General features: G+C 38.7%; 1 protein-coding gene across 2 annotated transcripts in view; it reads left to right on the forward strand.

The window, feature by feature from the left end:
* The window catches only part of rem1 (RAS (RAD and GEM)-like GTP-binding 1), a 57,701-nt gene that overhangs the window by 14,880 nt on the left and 18,041 nt on the right, over positions 1 to 24,780 (forward strand). For both annotated transcript variants that reach the window (XM_062055854.1, XM_062055846.1), the window contains exons 3-4: positions 11,227 to 11,309; positions 16,306 to 16,513. In XM_062055854.1, the coding sequence (XP_061911838.1) occupies positions 11,227 to 11,309; positions 16,306 to 16,513 (291 nt within the window). The remainder of the gene's footprint in view (positions 1 to 11,226; positions 11,310 to 16,305; positions 16,514 to 24,780) is intronic.

Raw genomic sequence — 24,780 nt, forward strand, 5'->3', positions numbered from 1 at the left:
ATTGTAACCCTAGTTTGAAACCCTAACCCTAATTTAAATCCCTAACTCGAAGCCCTAAACCTAGTTTGAAACCCTAACCCTAATTCAAACCCCTAACTTGATATTGTAACCCTAGTTTGAAACCCTAACCCTAATTTAAACCCCTAACTCGAAGCCCTAACTCTAATTTGAAACCCTAACCCTAGTTTGAAACCCTACATGTGGTTTGGAACACTGTAGACCCAATCGGAAGCTGAAACCCGACCTCAGGGTTTCTTCATTCATGGAGAAGGTTTGGGCTGCAAAGCTCAACTGGAAATGCTCCAGTTCAAATCCCAGGCAGGGCATATGAACTATTTGTTATTGTTTTTATCAAAATGTTGGTTATGTTTATACACTAGCACCTCAATTTAGCAGCTTAATTCGTTCTGTTGCAGAACTCTTAACTTGAAACACTTGTATTCTAAATCAACGTAGACACTGAAATGGATTGAAGTCGGTTTCATTGGTGCTCGCCCCCTTAAATACACCATTTTAACTTGTAAAATGCCTTTAATAAAGAAAAACTCACTTTTAGATGGTAAATATTGTCATACTTGCCAACCCTCCCGAATTTTCCGGGAGACTCCCGAATTTCAGTGCCTCTCCCGAAAATCTCCCGGGACAACCATTCTCCCGAAAGTCTCCCGATTTCCAGCCGGACAATTATATTGGGGGCGTGCCTTAAAGGCACTGCCTTTAGCGTCGTCTCTCACCTGAAGAGGAGACTATTATACAAGTCTCCGTTATCCATAGGTTTATCTATAACCCATAAAGCAGGCAGGCACAGAGCTATTTCTCAGCGTATGTTTATTCCAGCCGGCACGTTAATACACTGACACACAACATCCGGATTCCCATCATGCATTGCTTCAAAACTACGGCGAGTTGTAATATCCAAAATTCCCAGCCGGACAAACAATATTGGGGGCGTGCCTTAAAGGCACTGCCTGAAGCGTCCTCTCACCTGAAAAGGAGACTATTATATATGTCTCCTTTATCCATAGGTTTATCTATAACCCATAACACGGTGGCCGAATGGATATAGTCACTCATGAACGGTCAGAGAAGCACAAGGGGGCGGCAACGCAGTATTATGGGCCACCTTGCAAGCAACATTCCGTTCTCATTTGCGGATGTTTTCAACAAATCCGTGAAGGATATGTTCCTGGATTCAGAGATCGCTCGCTTGTACTTAAATGGCAGAACAAAAGCTACTCAAATAGTGAAAGGTAAGTGTTTTTTTTTTTTTAAAGTAAGCAGCAAGTACAGTACAGTTAGTAGAACAACTGTGTTTTCATTACTGTACTCTAATATATATATATATATATGTATATATATATATATATATATATATATATATATATACATACATAGATATATATATATATATATATATATATATATATATATATATATATATATATATATATATATATATATATATATATATATATATATATATATGTATATATATATATATATATATATATATATATATATATATATATTAGGGGTGTGGGAAAAAATCGATTCAAATTCGAATCGCGATTCTCACGTTGTGCGATTCAGAATCGGTTCTCATTCTTAAAAAAACGATTTAAAAAAAAAAAAATTATTTAATTTTTTTTTTTTTAAATTAATAAATCCAACAAAACAATACACAGCAATACCATAACAATGCAATCCAATTCCAAAACCAAACCCGACCCAGCAACACTCACAACTGCAATAAACAGAGCAATTGAGAGGAGACACAAACACGACACAGAACAAACCAAAAGTAGTGAAACAAAAATGATTATCAACAACAGTATCAATATTAGTTACAATTTCAAAATAGCAGTGATTAAAAATCCCTCATTGACATTATCATTAGACATTTATAAAAAATAAAAAAAAATGAACAATAGTGTCACAGTGGCTTACACTTGCATCGCATCTCATAAGCTTGACAACACACTGTGTCCAATATTTTCACAAAGATAAAATAAGTCATATTTTTGGTTCATTAAATAGTTAAAACAAATTTACATTATTGCAATCAGTTGATAAAACATTGTCCGTTTACAATTATAAAAGCTTTTTACAAAAATCTACTACTCTGCTTGCATGTCAGCAGACTGGGGTAGATCCTGCTGAAATCCTATGTATTGAAAGAATAGAGAATCGTTTTTAATCGGGAAAAAAAACGTTTTTGAATCGAGAATCGTGTTGAATTGAAAAAAAAAATCGATTTTGAATCGAATCGTGACCCCAAGAATCGATATTGAATCGAATCGTGGGACACCCAAAGACTTTACAGCCCTAATATATATATCTAATATATATATATATATATATATATATATATATATATATATATATATATATATATATATATATATATATATATATATATATATATATATATAAGAAATACTTTAATTTCAGTGAATTCTAGCTATAAATATACTCCTCCCCCTTAACCACCCCCGACCCCGCACACCCCCCAACCCCCCAACCCCCCAATCTCCCGAATTCGGAGGTCTCAAGGTTGGCGAGTATGAATATTGTATACAAAAGTACAAAAGAAAAAACTACTAACAAAAACAATATTTTTATGAAGTAATGTATTAATAATGTACATTTTCTTTGGAGAGAGGATCTCTACAGTACCTTCTTCCAGCTGCTTCTCTGACAAACACACCATCAGCAGCTTTTCCATATGTTCATGGATAAATGTCCGCCATTTAGATATGATTTTAACATTCTGCTGCAGTATACACTTGGATACATATAATATACTTCTTGTAGTCATACGCTTAAATTGCTTCACCAAGATGCTCGGCCATGTTTTTGATGATTCATTTCTTTAATTCAATGATCATACACTTCTGGTTCTCAGCACTGTCCTTCACGCACCCTTTCTTACTTCCCAGGCTTGGAAAACAAAGTTACGTCCATCTCTAGCTACAAGCTAACGCTAGCTACAAGCTAATGTTAGCTATAAGCTAATGCTAACTGTAAGCTAACGCTAACTATAAACTAAGGCTAGCGAATAAGAGCGGGTGAATCTTCACTGTGACATTTACTGCACCAACTAATGACGGTGATGTTTGTAAGTTTTGCTAGCAACTTCAAGATAACAACAATTAGCTCTTATCTCAAAACTCTTGTAAGTTAGGACACTCTTAAGTTGAGGTCCCACTGTAATACATTATTTTTTTTCATGTATTCACTTTTTGACACCACTTTTAGTAGACCTTGTACAAATGTAACAAATGTGCTAACCCTGATGTTGTTGTTTGCTAACGCTGCATAAAACACGCCGTTAACGCCTCGTTTTGATTGGCTGGTGGAAATAAAAGTCAGTTAAGTACGCACACAAAGCAGTAAAATGAAATAATAGAACAAAAAGGCATAATGTCACGAGAAAAGGCTGAAATGTTGATACTAATAATAACAAATATTTGTATTTAAGTAGATGCAAAACTAGTTTCAACCTTTGTCAAAGCAAGTCAGTATCAAAGTGCTTTCACTTTCAGTGTGTAGGAAAGGTCAAAGTATTGATGTTCATTGTTCTAATTACAGGAAGTCCAAACTGTTTCCCTCAGGGGCCGCTTGTAACAGCCAATAATATGTCATTACAATGATGTCATTATTATATCCACTTTTACATACACTGTCATCATTTTTTGTAGACTTTACAGTAAAAAACTGGCAACTCAGACACCGGAATTGTACTGTAAAATATACAGTATTATTTACAAGTGTTGTTAAAAAGTGTTGTTTACAAACATACAGTGTTGTTTACAAGTGTTGTTTACAAGTGTTGTTAACAAGTGTTGTTTACAAATATACAGTGTTGTTTACAAGTGCTGTTTACAAATATACAGTGTTGTTTACAAGTATTGTTTGCAAATATACAATGTTGTTTACAAGTGTTGTTAACAAGTGTTGTTTACAAACATACAGTGTTGTTTACAAGTGTTGATTACAAGTGTTGATTACAAACATACAGTGTTGTTTACAAGCGTTGTTTACAAGTGTTGTTAACAAGTGTTGTTAACAAGTGTTGTTTACAAACATACAGTGTTGTTTACAAGTGTTGTTTACAAACATACAGTGTTGTTTACAAGCGCTGTTTACAAGTGTTGTTAATGAGTGTTGTTTAGAAATATACAGTGTTGTTTACAAGTGGTGTTCGCAAATATACAGTGTTATTTACAAGTGTTGTTTACAAATATACAGTGTTGTTTACAAGTGGTGTTCGCAAATATACAGTGTTATTTACAAGTGTTGTTTACAAATATACAGTGCTGTTTACAAGTGTTGTTAACAAGTGTTGTTTACAAACATACAGTGTTGTTTACAAGTGTTGATTACAAGTGTTGATTACAAACATACAGTGTTGTTTACAAGTGTTGATTACAAACATACAGTGTTTACAAATATACAGTCTTGTTTACAAATATACAGTGTTGTTTACAAGGGTTGTTAACAAGTGTTGTTTACAAACATAGTGTTGTTTACAAGTGTTGATTACAAGTGTTGCTTACAAACATACAGTGTTGTTTACAAGTGTTGATTACAAACATATAGTGTTGTTTACAAGCGTTGTTTACAAGTGTTGTTTACAAACATACAGTCTTGTTTACAAGTGTTGTTAACAAGTGTTATTTACAAATATACAGTGTTGTTTACAAATACACAGTGTTGTTTACAAGTGTTGTTAACAAGTGTTGTTTATACACATACAGTGTTGTTTACAAGTGTTGATTACAAGTGTTGATTATAACCATACAGAGTTGTTTACAAGTGTTGTTAACAAGTGTTGTTTACAAACATACAGTGTTGTTTACAAGTGTTGATTACAAACATACAGTGTTGTTTACAAGCTTTGTTTACAAATGTTGTTTACAAACATACAGTGTTGTTTACAAGTGTTGTTAACAAGTGTTGTTTACAAATATACAGTCTTGTTTACAAATATACAGTGTTGTTTACAAGTGTTGTTAACAAGTGTTGTTTATAAACATACAGTGTTGTTAACAAGTGTTGATTACAAGTGTTGATTACAAACATACAGAGTTGTTTACAAGTTTTGTTAACAAGTGTTGTTTACAAACATACACCAGTGTTATTTACAAGTGTTGTTTGTATGTGTTGTTAACAAGTGTTGTTTACAAACATACAGTGCTGTTTACAAGCGTTGTTTACAAGTGTTGCTTACAAACATACAGTGTTGTTTACCAGCATTGTTTATAAGTGTTGCTAACAAGTGTTGTTTTCAAGCGTTGTTTACAAGTGTTGTTAACAAGTGTTGTTTACAAATATACAGTGTTGTTTACATGTGTATTCAACAAGTGTTGTTTACAAATATACAGTGTTGTTTACAAGTACTGTTTACAAATATACAGTGTTGTTTACAGGTGTTTACAAATATACAATGTTGTTTACAAGTGTTGTTAACAAGTGTTGTTTACAAACATACAGTGTTGTTTACAAGTGTTGATTACAAGTGTTGATTACAAACATACAGTGTTGTTTACAAGTGTTGATTACAAACATACAATGTTGTTTACAAGCGTTGTTTACAAGTGTTGTTAACAAGTGTTGTTTACAAAAATACAGTGTTGTTTGCAAGTGTTGTTTACAAACATACAGTGTTGTTTACAAGCGTTGTTTACGAGTGTTGTTAATGAGTGTTGTTTACAAATATACAGTGTTGTTTACAAGTGTTGTTTACAAACATACATTGTTGTTTACAAGTGTTGTTACAAGTGTTGTTTACAAACATACAGTGTTGTTTACAAGCATTGTTTACAAGTGTTGTTTACAAATATACAGTGTTGTTTACAAGTGTTGTTTGCAAATATACAGTGTTGTTAACAAGTGCTGTTTACAAACATACTGTGTTGTTTACAAGCATTGTTTACAAGTGTTGATTACAAATATAGTGTTGTTTACAAGCGTTGTTTACATGTGTTGTTAACAGGTGTTGTTTACAAATATACAGTGTTGTTTACAAGCGTTGTTAACAAGTGTTGTTTACAAATATACAGTGTTGTTTACAAATGCTGTTTACAGATATACAGTGTTGTTTACAAATGCTGTTTACAAATATACAGTGTTGTTTACAAGTTGTTGTTTTGTTTTCTTTACAAACATACAGTGTTTTTTTTATAAACAGGACCAGGGAAGAAAATTGGCAACCTAGTTGCCAGAATTCTACAGTAGAATGTAAGGTGTTTATTACAGTAAATAGAAAAACAGTCATTCTGTTTTTGGTTTTAATGTCTGATAACTGAGCTGCCAGTTTGTTAGTTTTTTTTTACCGTAAAGAAAATATGCTACTGTTTTTCCATTTACTGTAGAAAGGGCCCTATTCGTCATAGTTTACCTGACACATGAAACGTGACAAATTAAGGCGTGCACTATCCACTTTAGCCACCAGATGGCAGTAGAGTGTTGAATACCTTCAAATGTGTTTTGTGGCAAATCCAACAATGACCATAGCGCCATTTCCATTTGCTAAGTCGAATGGCGCTTTCCATCATTTTCAGCAGATGTAGCAGGCTATGTTGCTAAGCAACTGTAGCAGGTTATGTTGCTAAGCAACTGTAGCAGGCTATGTTGCTAAGCAACAGTAGCAGGTTTTGTTGCTAAGCAACTGTAGCAGGCTATGTTGCTAATTAACTGTAGCAGGTTATGTTGCTAATTAACTGTAGCAGGTTATGTTGCTAATTAACTGCAGCAGGCTATGTTGCCAAGCAACTGTAGCAGGTAGGGCTGCGAATCTTTGGGTGTCCCACGATTCGATTCAATATCGATTCTTGGGGTCACGATTCGATTCAAAATCGATTTTTTTTTTCAATTCAACACGATTCTTGATTCAAAAACGATTTTTTCCTGATTCAAAAGGATTCTCTATTCATTCAATACATAGGATTTCAGCAGGATCTACCCCAGTCTGCTGACATGCAAGCAGAGTAGTAGATTTTTGGAAAAAGCTTTTATAATTGTAAAGGACAATGTTTTATCAACTGATTGCAATAATGTAAATTTGTTTTAACTATTAAATGAACCAAAAATATGACTTATTTTATCTTTGTGACAATATTGGACACAGTGTGTTGTCAAGCTTATGAGATGCGATGCAAGTGTAAGCCACTGTGACACTATTGTTCATTTTTTTATAAATGTCTAATGATAATGTCAATGAGGGATTTTTAATCACTGCTATGTTGAAATTGTAACTAATATTGATACTGTTGTTGATAATATTCATTTTTGTTTCACTACTTTTGGTTTGTTCTGTGTCGTGTTTGTGTGTCCTCTCAATTGCTCTGTTTATTGCAGTTGTGAGTGTTGCTGGGTCGGGTTTGGTTTTGGAATTGGATTGCATTGTTATGGTATTGCTGTGTATTGTTTTGTTGGATTGATTAATAAAAAAATAAAAAATAAAAATAAAAATGTCAAAATAAAAAAATAAAAAAAGGCTATGTTGCTAAGCAACAGTAGCAGGTTATGTTATTAAGCAACTGTAGCAGGCTATCTTGCTAAGCAACTGTAGCAGGCTATGTTGCTAAGTAACTGTAGCAGGTTATGTTGCTAACCAACTGTAGAAGGTTATATTACTAAGCAACTGTAGCAGGTTACGTTGCTAAGCAACTGTAGCAGGCTATGTTGCTAACCAACTGTAGAAGGTTATGTTACTAAGCAACTGTAGCAGGCTATCTTGCTAAGCAACTGTAGCAGGCTATGTTGCTAAGCAACTGTAGAAAGTTATGTTACTAAGCAACTGTAGCAGGCTATGTTGCTAAGCAACTGTAGAAAGTTATGTTACTAAGCAACTGTAGCAGGCTATGTTGCTAAGCAAATGTAGCAGGCTATGTTGCTAAGCAACTGTAGCAGGCTATGTAGCTAAGCAACTGTAGAAAGTTATGTTACTAAGCAACTGTAGCAGTCTATGTTACCAAGCAACTGTAGCAGGTTATGTCGCCAAGCAACTGTAGCAAGCTATGTTGCTAAGCAACTGTAGCAGGGTACGTTGCTAAGTAACTGTAGCAGGCTATGTTGCTAACCAAATGTAGAAGGTTATGTTACTAAGCAACTGTAGCAGGCTATGTTGCTAAGCAACAGGTGAGTGTGCTGCTGTGTAGTTGTGATGAGGTGAACTTGGTGATGAGTTAATGATTGGGATCAGGTTTAATGGAAGCGAACTGGTCAACATTGATGAGCTGGGTGCTGATTGGCCCCGGGCTTCAATGGACATGTGTACTGATTGGCCCCGGGCTTGATGTGTACTGACCCGGCTGCTGTCTGACGTGTTGACCTCTTTTCTCCTTCTCTTGTTCTGACCATCACTCTGCACCTCCTCTTCTTCCTCGGCTACTGGACTCTTCAAGACAAACATCAACTTCTCAGTTTGCAATTTCAAAATAACTTGGCCCCGCTCCCAAAGGATGTTGAATTGTAAATACAGGAAGTGGAATTGCATAGAGAAAAATTCCTTGTGGCTAAGAGGAAGACTTTTGTTGAACGCACGTTTTGGCCTAAGAATACTTGACAAACACTCCAATTAAAAACTCATTCACCAAACTTGATTTTTTCCCCGTCAGGTTCCAAGATTTGAAAATAATATCAATGACTTTCAGTTTTATACCGACACAGTTGTCTAATTTGCTAGCATGCTAGTGAGATAGCGCCATGCAACAATACACTTACAACACATTCTCAAACTGTGCTATGTGTACCACTAGTAGTACGCAGGCGCCACCTCGTGGTCAACAAAAAAAACAACTCAAATGAATGTTTTGGCCATTGTTTTATCCAGATTTGTCCAAATGTGGTCAAATTTCCTGGACGTGGTCTACATCCCTAAAAGAAACATCTAAGGAAGAGAATCCCTCTGCCATCTTCTACTAGTTTTTTTAATATATAAATCACCTGCTTGAATATTCCCTTGTATATATATATATATATATATATATATATATATATATATATATATATATATATATATATATATATATATATATATATATATATATATATATATATATATATATATATATATATATATATATATATATATATATATAATATACTTCTCTTCTCTCATTTGGGATGTCTGTTGTGATTTCACTTCACTATCTTGCCTCTGATTGGCCTGTCCCTAATGTTTTGCCCTAATCTTAACCAATCGTGACTCATCATAGTACAAACCCCAAATCCAGTGAAGTTGTTATGTTAAATGGTAAATAAAAACAGAATACAATGATTTGCAAATCCTTTTCAACTTATATTCAATTGAATAGACTGCAAAGACAAGATATTTAATGTTCACACTGAGAAAGTTTTTTTTTTTTTTTTTTTTCAAATAATCATGAACTTAGAATTTAATGGCAGCAACACATTGCAAAAAAGTCATCACAGGGCATTTTTTACCACTGTGTTACATGGCCTTTCCTTTTAACAACACTCAGTAAACATTTTGGAACTGAGGAGACACATTTTTGAAGTGGAATTATTTCCCATTCTTGCTTGATGTACAGCTTAAGTTGTTCAACAGTCCGTTGTGGTATTTTAGGCTTCATAATGCACCACAAATTTTCAACGGGAGACAGGTCTAGGCTACAGGCAGGCCTGTCTAGTACCCGCTCTCTTTTACTACGAAGCCACACTGTTGTAACACGTGGCTTGGCATTGTCTTGCTGAAATAAGCAGGGGCGTCCATGATAACGTTGCTTGGATGGCAACATACGTTGCTCCAAAACCTGTATGTACCTTTCAGCATTAATGGTGCCTTCACAGATGTGTAAGTTACCCATGTTTTGGGCACTAATACACCCCCATACCATCACAGATGCTGGCTTTTCAACTTTGCGCCTAGAACGATCCGGATGGTTCTTTTCCTCTTTGTTTCGGAGGACACGACGTCCACAGTTTCCAAAAACAATGTGAAATGTTGACTCTTCAGACCACAGAACACTTTTCCACTTTACATCAGTCCATTTTAGATGAGCTCGGGCCCAGCAAAGCCAGCGGCGTTTCTGGGTGTTGTTGATAAATGGCTTTGGCTTTGCATAGTAGAGTTTTAACTTGCACTTACAGATGTAGCGACCAACTGTAGTTACTGACAGTGGTTTTCTGAAGTGTTCCTGAGCCCATGTGGTGATATCCTTTACACACTGATGTCGCTTTTTGATGCAGTACCGCCTGAGGGATCAAAGGTCCGTAATATCATCGCTTACATGCAGTGGTTTCTCCTGGTTCTCGGAACCTTTTGATGTTATTACGGAGCGTAGATGGTGAAATCCCTAAATTTCTTGCAATAGCTGGTTGAGAAATTTTGTTGGACTATTTGCTCACGCATTTGTTGACAAAGTGGTGACCCTCCCCCCAACCTTGTTTGTGAATGACTGAGCATTTCATGAAAGCTGCTTTTATACCCAATCATGGCACCCACCTGTTCCCAGTTAGCCTGTTCACCTGTGGGATGTTCCAAATAAGTGTTTGATGAGCATTCCCCAACTTTCTCAGTCAGTTTTTTGCCACTTGTGCCAGCTTTTTTGGAACATGTTGCAGGCATCACATTCAAAATGAGCTAATATTTGCAAAAAATGACAAAGTTTCTCAGTGTGAACATTGAATATCTTGTCTTTGCAGTCTATTCAGTTGAATATAAGTTGAAAATAATTAGCAAATTGTATTCTTTTTTTATTTACCATTTACACAATGTGACAACTTCACTGCGTTTGGGGTTTGTAAACAAACAAGCAATCATGGATGTTTTTATACGTAAACCAACCAATCATCATTGATGTTGTCCCCTGCCCGTGGAGTTGCTTCGCTACGTAGCTTCGATTTTTAAGTTAATTATTTTTAATGGAAAACCGTAGTTTTGACCACTGTATTATCAAAAACTGTACTCATTACGGGAAAACCGTAGTGTAGGTAGGCAGGTATGGCAAAGACACGGATTAAGATTTTAACACACTTTGTAGGTTGGAAAAAAACGAAAAATATTTTTAATATATTTTTACAGCGATAAAAAAGACGGATTTCTGACTATAGACGGAAAAATCGCTTGCCTGTAAAATCGACGACCGAGCTCACAACACCGCGGCGTGGGTGTGGTCACAAAGTGTGTGAGAAGCACAGCAGGAGGTGGAAAAGTCATTTGCTGTAAAAGTTGTCATTAATCGTTGTGTCTTACAGAGGACGCCTACGAGCGGACGCTGACGGTGGACGGCAAGGAAACCACGCTCGTCGTCATGGATACGTGGGGCGGCGACAAGCTGGTGAATGTTCTGCAAGAACTGATCAAACAGAACAGCAACGGTCGCAAACTAAAACTTCAATTCCTGAATTAGAGGCCGTGAAATGTTATCGCATACCTTTTCCCAGTCGCTTCCTGCTCCGTCACTAATAGGAATATAATGCTCACTTTGTCTTAGTGGTACACAATATTAGTGCAAGTCATGTCAGCTAGGGCACACACTAAAAAATGTTGGGTTAAAAAAATAACCCAATTTTAACCCAACTGCTGGTTCAGAAATGATTTGAGTTATTTTAACTCAACATTTTGGGTTAATTTTTTCAAACCAACTTTTGCGTTGAATTATTTAACCAAAGAGTCGAGTTATGATAACTTAATGTTGGGTTATTCCCAACCAAACTATTGGGTTGAATTATTTAACCCAAAAGTTGAGTTATGATAACTTAATGTTGGTTTATTCATAACCCAACTATTGGGTTGAATTTATTTAACACAAAAGCTGAGTTATGATAACTTAATGTTGGGTTATTCCCAACCAAACTTTTGGGTTGAATCATTTAACCCAAAAGTTGAGTTATGCTAACTCAATGCTGGTTGATTCATAACCCAACTATTGGGTTGAATTTATTCAACACAAAAGCTGAGTTATGATAACTTAATGTTGGGTTATTCCCAACCAAACTATTGGGTTGAATTTATTTAACACAAAAGCTGAGTTATGATAACTTAATGTTGGTTGATTCATAACCCAACTTTTGGGTTGGATTTATTTAACACTAAAGCTGAGTTATGATAACTTAATGTTGGTTGATTCATAACCCAACTATTGGATTGAATTTATTTAACACAAAAACTGAGTTATGATAACTTAATGTTGGTTGATTCATAACCCAACTATTGGGTTGAATTTATTTAACCCAAAAGCTGAGTTATGATAACTTAATGTTGGGTTATTCCCAACCAAACTATTGGGTTGAATTTATTTAACAAAAAAGCTGAGTTATAATAAGTTAATGTTGGTTGATTCATAACGCAACTATTGGGTTGGATTTATTTAACACAAAAACTGAGTTATGATAACTTAATGTTGGTTGATTCATAACCCAACTATTGGGTTGAATGTTTTTAACCTAAAAGTTGAGTTATGATAACTTAATGTTGGGTTATTCCCAACCAAACTATTGGGTTGAATTATTTAACCCAAAAGTTGAGTTATGCTAATTCAATGCTGGTTGATTCATAACCCAACTATTGGGTTGAATTTATTTAACACAAAAGCTGAGTTATGATAACTTATTATTGGGTTATTCCCAACCAAACTATTGGGTTGAATCATTTAACCCAAAAGTTGAGTTATGCTAACTCAATGCTGGTTGATTCATAACCCAACTATTGGGTTGAATTTATTTAACACAAAAGCTGAGTTATGATAACTTAATGTTGGGTTATTCCCAACCAAACTATTGGGTTGAATTTATTTAACACAAAAGCTGAGTTATGATAACTTAATGTTGGTTGATTCATAACCCAACTTTTGGGTTGGATTTATTTAACACAAAAGCTGAGTTATGATAACTTAATGTTGGTTGATTCATAACCCAACTATTGGATTGAATTTATTTAACACAAAAACTGAGTTATGATAACTTAATGTTGGTTGATTCATAACCCAACTATTGGGTTGAATTTATTTAACCCAAAAGCTGAGTTATGATAACTTAATGTTGGGTTATTCCCAACCAAACTATTGGGTTGAATTTATTTAACAAAAAAGCTGAGTTATAATAACTTAATGTTGGTTGATTCATAACCCAACTATTGGGTTGGATTTATTTAACACAAAAACTGAGTTATGATAACTTAATGTTGGTTGATTCATAACCCAACTATTGGGTTGAATGTATTTAACCTAAAAGTTGAGTTATGATAACTTAATGTTGGGTTATTCCCAACCAAACTATTGGGTTGAATTATTTAACCCAAACGTTGAGTTATGCTAATTCAATGCTGGTTGATTCATAACCCAACTATTGGGTTGAATTTATATAACACAAAAGCTGAGTTATGATAACTTAATGTTGGTTGATTAATAACCCAACTATTTGGTTTAATTTATTTAACACAAAACCTGAGTTATGCTCACTACAATGTTGGGTTATTCCAAACCCAACTATTGGGTTGTGCAATTTAGCGCTCCTTGACCCAAAATTTGGTTAAAAATTATACATTTTACTGCTAGTTTGTCCAACTCCTTCCCAAATACCGATGAATAAATGTTTTATTCCATTAAAATATACTCAAAAGCAAGATATGAGTGACATTTTTTGTTCATGATAGTTCTGTACAGCATGCTCAAATATGTTCATGTACATAAGATCTGTGATTGTAAATAATGTTAATGAGATTAATCCTTCATAAAATTCCCTTCATGAAAAAAGTACCTTTTTAATGAAAAAAAGTATTTTACCCAAAAATGCGTTACTCATTGAAAAACAACCCTAAAATGGTTCATAGTTTTGAAAACCCAGAAATTTAGTTAAAATTAGGGCTGGGCGATATATGGAATAAACTCGATATATTGCAGGTTTGTCTCTGTGCGATGTATAAAATGACTATATCGTGATATTGGAGTATACGTTCTCACGCAGTTGCTTTTAGCTGCGGGCATTACACTACAGGCTTTTCTCACTCTTTCTTGTCTCTCCTTCTTACAGAGACATAAAACAAGCGCACCTTCTTACATACGTCACATACTGTCGCGCGTGCAACGTCATACGCCCTCGCCGAGCAGAGAGGTAGCGGCATGGGTAACGTTAGCTGTGATGCTAGCGGTGCGGTGCGAGTGGTAATACGAGAGAAAGAAGGTGCGAATCGGTAACAAATGAAGGAAGAAGAATTCATTCCCAAGAGAAACAGCAGGGGGTCCATCGTCTGGTGGTGGTTTGGCTTCAAGCGGGAAGATGTTGAACTGACAACTGTAATATGTCAAGTATGCGGCAAAAGCGTTGCTACAAAAAGTAGCATTACTGCTAATTTGTAGCGTCATTTGAAAAGTCACCCGCTAGAGAATGAAGAGTGCTTGAAACTCCGCATGTCAACATCTCCGGCCGGTGCCACACCAACAAAATGCCCAAGCAACCATTTCCACATCAACACCGTATGAAAAAAAGAAGAAGTCAACAACAGAAGGAGATAACGTCCGCAGGAACCTACCACATAGCGAAGGACATACACTATTTTATTTCATATTATGCAGCTCATTTTTATTTGACACTTATTGAAATATCTTGTGTGACATCATGCACAAAAGTGCACTTTATTTGTTTTTAACTATTGTAGTGGAGTTCTGTACAAAAAGTGCACTTTAATTTAGTGTTGTTTTGATATGTCATCTTAGTGACATCATGCACAAAAGTGCACTAATAGCTTGTTTTAAAATGTCTCTGACAATCTTGCACTTTCTGTTTTGGAATGACATGAATGTTTGTGCCACTGCTTAATAACTGTTTAATAAATACAGTTTTGGTAAATTGACTTAGTTGTGATTTCCCTCTCTGCATGAAAGTTTAAAATGAGCATATATTAATGCAGTATGAAGAAGAATGTTTTAATGTAGACACATAGAATCATCATACTGCTGTGATTATATGCATCAAGTGTTCATTCAAGGCTAAGGCAAAATATCGAGATATATATCGTGTATCGTGACATGGCCTAAAAAATATTGAGATATTAATAAAAGGCCATATCCCCAGCCCTAGTTCAAATAATACCCTTATAACCCAAAAAATGGATTGCTCTGCATAAAAATAACTCCAAAATTTAACCCAATGCTAGCAACTCATAAATTGGGTTATCAAAATAACCCAATATTTTTTTTAGAGTGTATACTGGCTCCTGGTCCTGGTTGGGGTCGAGCTAGTAAAGTTTTATTTTCATTACTGGACAATTCATGTCCTGTGAATGACTTTTAGTCCATAAAGGGAATTGTTTAAGTTAAAGTTAAAGTACCAATGATTGTGACACACACACACTAGGTGTGGTGAAATTTGACCTCTGCATTCGACCCATCCCCTTGATCACTCCCTGGGAGGTGAGGGGAGCAGTGAGCAGCAGCAGTGGCCGCGCCTGGGAATCATTTTTGGTGATTTAACCCCCAATTCCAACCCTTGATGCTGAGTGCCAAGCAGGGAGGTAATGGGTCCCATTTTTATAGTCTTTGGTATGACTCGGCCGGGGTTTGAACTCACAACCTACCGATCTCAGGGCGGGCACTCTAACCACTAGGCCACTGAGTAGGTTTAAGTTTTAGTCTGGTTCAGATACAGAACATTTCTTCAAGCTGAGGTCCAGGAAAAGTCTGTTTGGTAATCAGATTACAAACGCACATACTTTTTCTAGACTTTGAACGTCATCGGTTGTTCATCATCCATGCTGAGCAGAAACAAACTTGTCCAGGTTTTGTCCAGAGACTGGTCCCCACAGAACCACCCTGAAACTGGGTGCTGTGGCCCTCCATTATCTAAGAAATCTCTTTTTTGTGCTTGCACTTGTAAAATCATGGCCATCTTAGGAACCAGGACTCTTAGAGCCCGCTTGTTACAGCAGGGAAGGGATTAACATGGTCTCATCCCTGAGTGGGTCTCGCGTGAGGGGAAGAGGAGGGGTTCGTCATTTTGCGGCTCAGATGTGGGATTTGAGCTGAGGATGCCGTTGTGATTTGTGCAGCCTTTTGAGACACTTGTGATTAAGGGCTATATAAATAAACTTTGATTGAAGCGCCACTCGACATGGCACAAAACATAATTTAGAATATTCAACACTCTACTGCCATCTGGCAGCCAAAGTGGATAGTACAGCCCCCAATTTGTCACGTTTCATGTGTCAGGTAAACCCCTTCCTGCTGTGTCTGACCTCTTTGCAGAGATCCTAATAAATTATTTCGTAGTTGGAACGTGATTGTTCAGATGTTACGCAACTATAATCGTCTCTCCCGCCCCCCCCACCCCCCCTGCCAGGAGGAAGACGGCCGCCCTCGTCAAGACGACTGCCTGAAGGTGGGGAGCGCCTACATCATCGTCTACTCCGTCACCAACCGCTCCAGCTTCGACGCCGCCGCCGAGCTGCGCATCACGCTGCGACGCATCCGGCAGGCGGAGGACGTTCCCATCATCCTGGTGGGCAACAAGAGCGACCTGGTGCGCTCCAGGGAGGTGGCGGTGGAAGGTGAGGAACACCCTCGGCTCGAGGTGACAAGCATGCTAACGTTAGATTAGCTTGTTCCTGGCACGCCATTTGTTGCAGATTTTCTCTATTTTAATAGTTTAATACATGGGGTCCACACTTTTTAGCAGGCAAGCTACTAAAGATCTACACATATACAGTATGTGATACAGTATATGCAAACATACACACATATACTTATATGTATACACAAATAAGTGTATACATATAAGTATATTATATACATTATCTATATATTATATACATATACTCATTGGCGTTGTTAGGCCTATTTTAGGGGGCGCTCAAGCCCCCCTAATATGTTCTTAAACCCCCCTAAATAATTTTGTGTTAAAAAATAAAAAAAATAAAAAAAATTGTTTAACAAATACATGCCGACATATTCATTATAAAGTGGACCGAATATGAGTTTAAATAAATAATCATAAAGCCTGTCATTATTCACTCAGTTTCCCCTCACTTCATAGTGTAAGGTAGAGAGCCCCTTTCGTGCGTCGGTATCCAATCCATTCCACTTGTTCATATAGAAAATGCCCACATCACTCAAAATCCAGTCCGCATTTCCTCTGCGACCTTGCTTGCGGTCCTGCAGGTGTACGAAGCACATTAGCACACAGCACTGCAGAACAAGAACCTTGTGTCTGTGTCATGTCTGTTCATGTTTTTGTTTTGGCCATGTGTTTGTTTTTTGGACTCTTTTTAGTTCCTGGTTGCATTTCCTTGTTTGTTTGTTTCCATAGCAACTCATTAGTTTTCACCTGTCTTGTCACGCACCTGTTTCACGTTTTGAGTCACGCACCTGTTTTCACTGATCATGTCACTATTTAAAGGCCTACTGAAACCCACTACTACCGACCACGCAGTCTGATAGTTTATATATCAATGATGAAATCTTAACATTGAAACACATGCCAATACGGCCGGGTTAACTTATAAAGTGCAATTTTAAAATTCCCGCCACACTTCCGGTTGAAAATCTCCTTTGGATATGATTTATGCGCGTGACGTCATAAAATGCACGGAAGTGTTTGGGCCCTATTGGACACAATACACAAAGCTCTGTTTTCTTCGACAAAATTCCACAGTATTCTGGACATCTGTGTTGGTGAATCTTTTGCAATTTGTTTAATGAACAATGGAGGCTGCAAAGAAGAACGTTGTAGGTGGGATCGATCGGTGTCTTAGCGGCTAAGTACAACACTTACAGCAACACAACAAGGACTACTTACCCTGATAGAAGACGCCTAGCTGATGCTTGCCGCCAAACCCACGGATGAAGTCCTTCGTCGCGCCGTTGATCGCTGGAACGCAGGTGAGCACGGCTGTTGATGGGAAGATGAGGGCTGGCTGGCGTAGGTGGAGCGCTAATGTTTTATCATAGTTCTGTGAGTTCCGGTTGCTAAGTTGCTTAATTAGCCTTAGCGTCGTTAGCAACAGCATTGTTAAGCCTTACCAGGCTGAGAATTTTTAACCGTGTAGTTACATGTACATGGTTTAATAGTATTTTTGCTCTTCTGTCTATCCTTCCAGTCAGGGGTTTATTTATTTTGTTTCTATCTTCATTTGAGAACGATGCTAGCACGTTAGCTCAGTAGCTAAGTGTCACCGATGTATTGTCTTGGAGATAAAAGTCACTTTAAATGTCCATTTCGCGTGCTCGACTCTCATTTTCAAGAGGATATAGTATCCGAGGTGGTTTAAAATACAAATCCGTGATACACAATAGAAAAAGGAGAGAGTACATAGTTCTGTGAGTTCCGGTTGCTAAGTTAGCCTTAGTGTCGTTAGCAACAGCATTGTTAAGCCTTACCAGGCTGAGAATTTTTAACCGTGTAGTTACATGTACATGGTTTAATAGTATTTTTGCTCTTCTGTCTATCCTTCCAGTCAGGGGTTTATTTATTTAGTTTCTATCTTCATTTGAGAACGATGCTAGCACATTAGCTCAGTAGCTAAGTGTGTCACCGATGTATTGTCTTGGAGATAATAGTCACTTTAAATGTCCATTTCGCGTGCTCGACTCTCATTTTCAAGAGGATATAGTATCTGAGGTGGTTTAAAATACAAATCTGTGATCTACAATAGAAAAAGGAGAGAGTGTGGAATCCAATGAGCCAGCTTGTACCTAAGTTACGGTCAGAGCGAAAAAAGATACGTCCATCACTGCCTCTCAAGTCCTTCACTGTAACGTTCCTCATCTACGAATCTTTCATCCTCGCTCAAATTAATGGGGTAATCGTCACTTTCTCGGTCCGAATCTCTCTCGCTCCATTGTAAACAATGGGGCATTGTGAGGAATACTAGCTCCTGTGACGTCACGCTACTTCCGGTACAGGCAAGGCTTTTTTTTAATCAGCGAGCAAAAGTTGCGAACTTTATCGTCGATTTTCTCTACTAAATCCTTTCAGCAAAAATATGGCAATATCGCGAAATGATCAAGTATGACACATAGAATGGATCTGCTATTCCCGTTTAAATAAAAAAAAATAATTTCAGTAGGCCTTTTTTAAAGCAGTCTGTTTCTGTTGTTCGTCCTGGCGACCTCACACTTTTTCATCCCTCTACTTCATGTCATGTTCACAGTTCCTTGTCAAGTAAGTTTTGTTTATTAATGCCACAGTTAGTGTTTTTGTTTCATTGTTCATAGTTTCTGCCTTTTGTGCAAGTTTTATTTTCATAGCCAAGTTTTGTACTTCCGCCATTGTGCGCGCCTTTTGTTTATTCTTTTTTATTAGTGTTAATATTAAATCATGTTTCTTAATTCACGTCTTGCCCGCGCCAATTTTCCGTTGCCGTTCGGAGAAACAAAACCCAAGAACCAAGTCGTGACAGTAGGTCGCCAGCACGAACAACAGAAACAGACAGCTTTAAATAGTGACATGATCAGTGAAAACAGGTGCGTGACTCAAAACGTGAAACAGGTGCGTGACAAGACAGGTGAAAACTAATGAGTTGCTATGGAAACAAACAAACAAGGAAGTGCAACCAGGAACTAAAAAGAGTCCAAAAAACATGGCTAAAACTGTTGTGTACTAGGCAAAGGGAAGGAGGCAACACCAGGGCAGAACTGCGGTTTAGAAGGTTTATTGAAACCTTTGATGAATGTGTGGGGTGTGTATGCTACCACTAGTGAATGAATGCGGACTATGTGTGGAATTAACAATGTGGAATTTACCAGAGGATGTTGTCGGTGCGTGTTGGATGTATCTTTTGTCAAATCCAAGGGGGAAGGCGAAGAGGCAGTCAGCAGGAAGGCAAGCAGTCGGGGGCTGGAGGGAGGTCACGATGTCAGGGTCCAAGCAGTGGTCGAGGATCGGGGCAGGCAAGTAAAGATCCGGGAGGAGGTCGTGAGGCAAGACACTGTGGAAAACACAAAAAAACATCAAATCGGAATCGAGGGAGAGCACAAGAAGGCGAGCAAGGAACAAGGGAGGGGTGCCAGACGTGATGCTTACTTAGGGAAGATTGGCTACGTTCTGGCGAAGGTCTCCTGGCTTTGCTGGTCTTTTATGCCGCTCCCTCTCGTCAAGTGCAGGTGTGCTGAAGAGTGATTGTTTGCAGCCTTGTCGCTGTGTGGGCATGCTGCTCCCAGCACGAGCAGGGGCGTGTCCGGGGAAGCAGCCAGAGGAGGAATCTTGATACTCAGTTGCAGGAGCAACACGGGTTCGAGTCCGCGTCGTGACAAAAACAAAAACATGAACAGACATGACAGTCTGCAATTGTAAATTATTTAGTTTTTAAGTTTTGTGTTTCTTGTAGAATCTATATAAAGTAATATACATTAGCCTATTGTTAAAATAATGAAAAAAAACATAATTATATATACAAACCCCGTTTCCATATGAGTTGGGAAATTGTGTTAGATGTAAATATAAACAGAATACAATGATTTGCAAATCCTTTTCAACCCATATTCAATTGAATGCACTACAAAGACAAGATATTTGATGTTCAAACTCATAAACTTTATTTATTTTTTGCAAATAATAATTAACTTAGAATTTCCTGGCTGCAACACGTGCCAAAGTAGTTGGGAAAGGGCATGTTCACCACTGTGTTACATGGCCTTTACTTTTAACAACACTCAGTAAACGTTTGGGAACTGAGGAGACACATTTTTTAAGCTTCTCAGGTGGAATTCTTTCCCATTCTTGCTTGATGTACAGCTTAAGTTGTTCAACAGTCCGGGGGTCTCCGTTGTGGTATTTTAGGCTTCATAATGCATCACACATTTTCAATGGGAGACAGGTCTGGACTACAGGCAGGCCAGTCTAGTACCCGCACTCTTTTACTATGAAGCCACATTGATGTAACACGTGGCTTGGCATTGTCTTGCTGAAATAAGCAGGGGCGTCCATGGTAACGTTGCTTGGATGGCAACATATGTTGCTCCAAAACCTGTATGTACCTTTCAGCATTAATGGCGCCTTCACAGATGTGTAAGTTACCCATGTCTTGGGCACTAATACACCCCCATACCATCACAGACGCTGGCTTTTACACTTTGCGCCTATAACAAACTGGATGGTTCTTTTCCTCTTTGGTCCGGAGGACACAACGTCCACAGTTTCTAAAAACAATTTGAAATGTGGACTCGTCAGACCACAGAACACTTTTCCACTTTGTATCAGTCCATCTTAGATGAGCTCAGGCCCAGCGAAGCCGACGGCGTTTCTGGGTGTTGTTGATAAACGGTTTTCGCCTTGCATAGGAGAGTTTTAACTTACACTTACAGATGTAGCGACCAACTGTAGTTACTGACAGTGGGTTTCTGAAGTGTTCCTGAGCCCATGTGGTGACATCCTTTACACACTGATGTCGCTTGTTGATGCAGTACAGCCTGAGGGATCGAAGGTCGCGGGCTTAGCTGCTTACGTGCAGTGATTTCTCCAGATTCTCTGAACCCTTTGATGATATTACGGACCGTAGATGGTGAAATCCCTAAATTCCTTGCAATAGCTGGTTGAGAAAGGTTTTTCTTAAACTGTTTAACAATTTGCTCACGCATTTGTTGACAAAGTGGTGACCCTCGCCCCATCCTTGTTTGTGAATGACTGAGCATTTCATGGAATCTACTTTTATACCCAATCATGGCACCCACCTGTTCCCAATTAGCCTGTTCACCTGTGGGATGTTCCACATAAGTGTTTGATGAGCATTCCTCAACTTCATCAGTATTTATTGCCACGTTTCCCAACTTCTTTTTTTCACGTGTTGCTGGCATCAAATTCTAAAGTTAATGATTATTTGCACACAAAAAAATGTTTATGAGTTTGAACATCAAATATGTTGTCTTTGTAGCATATTCAACTGAATATGGGTTGAAAATGATTTGCAAATCATTGTATTCTGTTTATATTTACATCTAACACAATTTCCCAACTCATATGGAAACGGAAATGTATTTGTTTTATTGTATTGTTACATTAATAGCTGTTGTATTATTATAGGATGGCTTGTTAAACATTTCATAGGATTTTCAGAGGGTGGAAAAACCAAGACATTTAATATAAAATGTAAAATGAATAAATACATAAAAGAAAAAAAATGGTTAAAAGCCATCGTCCCGGGGAGCATTTAATTTCGTCCCGTGCATTTTTTTTACCGTCCCCGGGACGACGGGACTACGTTAATCTCAAGCCCTGGAAGTTACATTTTATTGTTTGCTTTATTTGTTTCAGCATTGCACTTTGAAGATGGTCCCTCAGCTCTTTGACAGCTTTGGCTCTTTTTCAGATCAGCAGACGGACTCTAAGTCTTTCTTATTTACAGTATATATAAAAGTTTCTCATTTCTATTCAGACTTCCATATATATTTAATTTCCTTAACGGCTTGCCATAATATATATATATATATATATATATATATATATATATATATATATATATATATATATATATATATATATATATATATATATATATATATATATATATATATATATATATATATATATACAAGCCAAATTATCCCGATCCAGATATTCCTTTAATTGAAGTAATTAAGTAATATTTCCAGGGCTTGAATTTACAACCATTTTAGTCACATATGTGCCCAAAATGTAATCTGTGCAACTTCAAAATATTTGGGAACAAACAATTATTGTATTGTAAGCGAAAGTCGTGGCATTAGCCTCTATGTTGTGAATTAATAACATAGAGGCTAATGCCACGACTTTCATTGTGTTTCAGTGTATCTTGAAGGATCATGCAAGTAATTGTTTCTTGCTGATGCTGTGAACAAAATGTCACTGTGCAAACCCATGTTTGTTGTTGTACTGAACACAGATTGAAAATAAACCCACTGAAATAATAATAATAACAATGATTTATTTCTAAGTCTTTGTTTGTCACGTGGGGGGGGGGGGGGGGGGGGGTCGCAGCTGGCTGCGAGGTTGTTTTTCCAATGCAAAAACGGCTCCGGACGACAGCGTGAAGGTGAGCTTGGATTTATTAAACATAAATCACACAAACTATCAAAAACGCAAACAATAAACAAAAAAGGCAAGCGTGCCTAAAACACAAAAGAAGCTGCTAGTTAGCAGAAGCTAGGACATGGACTATGAAAACTTACTTGGTCAACAAGGGACATGAACCGGTGTGACAAAGACAATGAACGCAGAACGAGTGAACAGAAAGAAAGACTTAAATAACCCAGACATGATTAACAACAGGTGCGTGACTCAAAATGTGAAACAGGTGCGTGACATGACAGGTGAAAACTAATGGGTGACCATGGAAACCAAACAAAACAAGGAAGTGCAACCAGGAACTAAAGAGAGTCCAAAAACCCAGCAAAACATGGCCAAACAAAAACATGATTAACACAGACATGACAGAACCCCCCCTTACGGACAGATCCCAGATGTCCAAAAACAAAAAACAGGATCAAGAGTCATGGGAGGGCGGGAGGGGGACATGGCGGTGGGTCACCAGGCCAAGTGGCCCCGAATCCACCGAGGCATAGTCATGTGGCGGCGGCGAGTGGAACGCCGCCGCCACAGGCGAGGTGGGCGACCCGGGAAGGGCCACATGCGTGGCCGACGATCAGGTGGGCGCACTTGGCGTGGCGGACGACCAGGTAGTGGCCACAACCGTGGCAGACGAGGAGGCAGGTGCGTCGTCGTCATTGCTGGCGTGGAAGCTGCAGATGACGCAGGTGCGGGTGCAGCAGATGAAGCAGGTAGCGAAGCTTGGCGTGGCGCGTCGGGCGGCGAAGCTTGGCGTGGCGCTTCGGGCGGCGAAGCTTGGAGTGGCGCTTCGGGCGGCGAAGCTTGGCATGGCGCTTCGGGCGGCGAAGCTTGGCGTGGCCATAGTTGGTCTTGGCATGGTTGGTCTTGGCATGGTTGGTCTTGGCATGGTTGGTCTTGGTCTTGGTCTTGGTCTTGGCATGGTTGGTCTTGGACTTGGTCTTGGCATGGTGTGTCTTGGTCTTGGCATGGGGGGTCTTGGTCTTGGTCTTGGCGTGGGGGGTCTTGGTCTTGGTCTTGGCGTGGGGAGTCTTGGTCTTGGCGATAGTCATGTGGCGGCACTTGGCGTCGTGGAGCTGCGACTGGCGGCACTTGGCGTCGTGGAGCTGCGACTGGCGGCACTTGGCGTCGTGGAGCTGCAACTGGCGGCACTTGGCGTCGTGGAGCAGGTAACGGAGCTTGGCGTCGTGGAGCTGGAAACGGAGCTTGTCGTCGTGGAGCTGGAACCGGAGCTTGGCGTCGTGGTGCAGGAACCGGAGCTTGACGTCGTGGTGCAGGAACCGGAGCTTGGCGTCGTGGTGCAGGAACCGGAGCTTGGCGTCGTGGTGCAGGAACCGGAGCTTGGCGTCGTGGAGCTGGTACCGGAGCTTGGCGTCGTGGAGCTGGTACCGGAGCTTGGCGTCGTGGAACTTGACGTGGTGCAGGTGGCCTAGCTGAGGGCTGTAGCTTGGCATGGTGAAGGACTGGTGGTGGCGGCCGGGATGGAGGTTGCTGCCTGGTTGGGTGCAGCTGAGCCACCCCACCAACACAGCTCCCGGCCTTAGCCCCCCCCCCTCAAGGAGCGGATACCAGACGCGCTCCCTGCGGTCTGGCATCTTCTCTAGGGGTGGGTGGAGGGAGGTCAGGAGGGGGGTAGACTCCTTCCCTTTAAATTGTTCAGAAATTCTATTCACCACCCCCACTTTAGACTGGGTCTGAAAAAATCTAAATTTAGAAAATAATTTCTCAAAAGGATTATTTTTAGAAACAAAGTCTTTAGTGGGCGGCTGACAGAGGGCG

This window comes from Entelurus aequoreus, linkage group LG01 (genome assembly GCF_033978785.1).
Source record: "Entelurus aequoreus isolate RoL-2023_Sb linkage group LG01, RoL_Eaeq_v1.1, whole genome shotgun sequence".
Classification (NCBI taxonomy): domain Eukaryota; kingdom Metazoa; phylum Chordata; class Actinopteri; order Syngnathiformes; family Syngnathidae; genus Entelurus; species Entelurus aequoreus.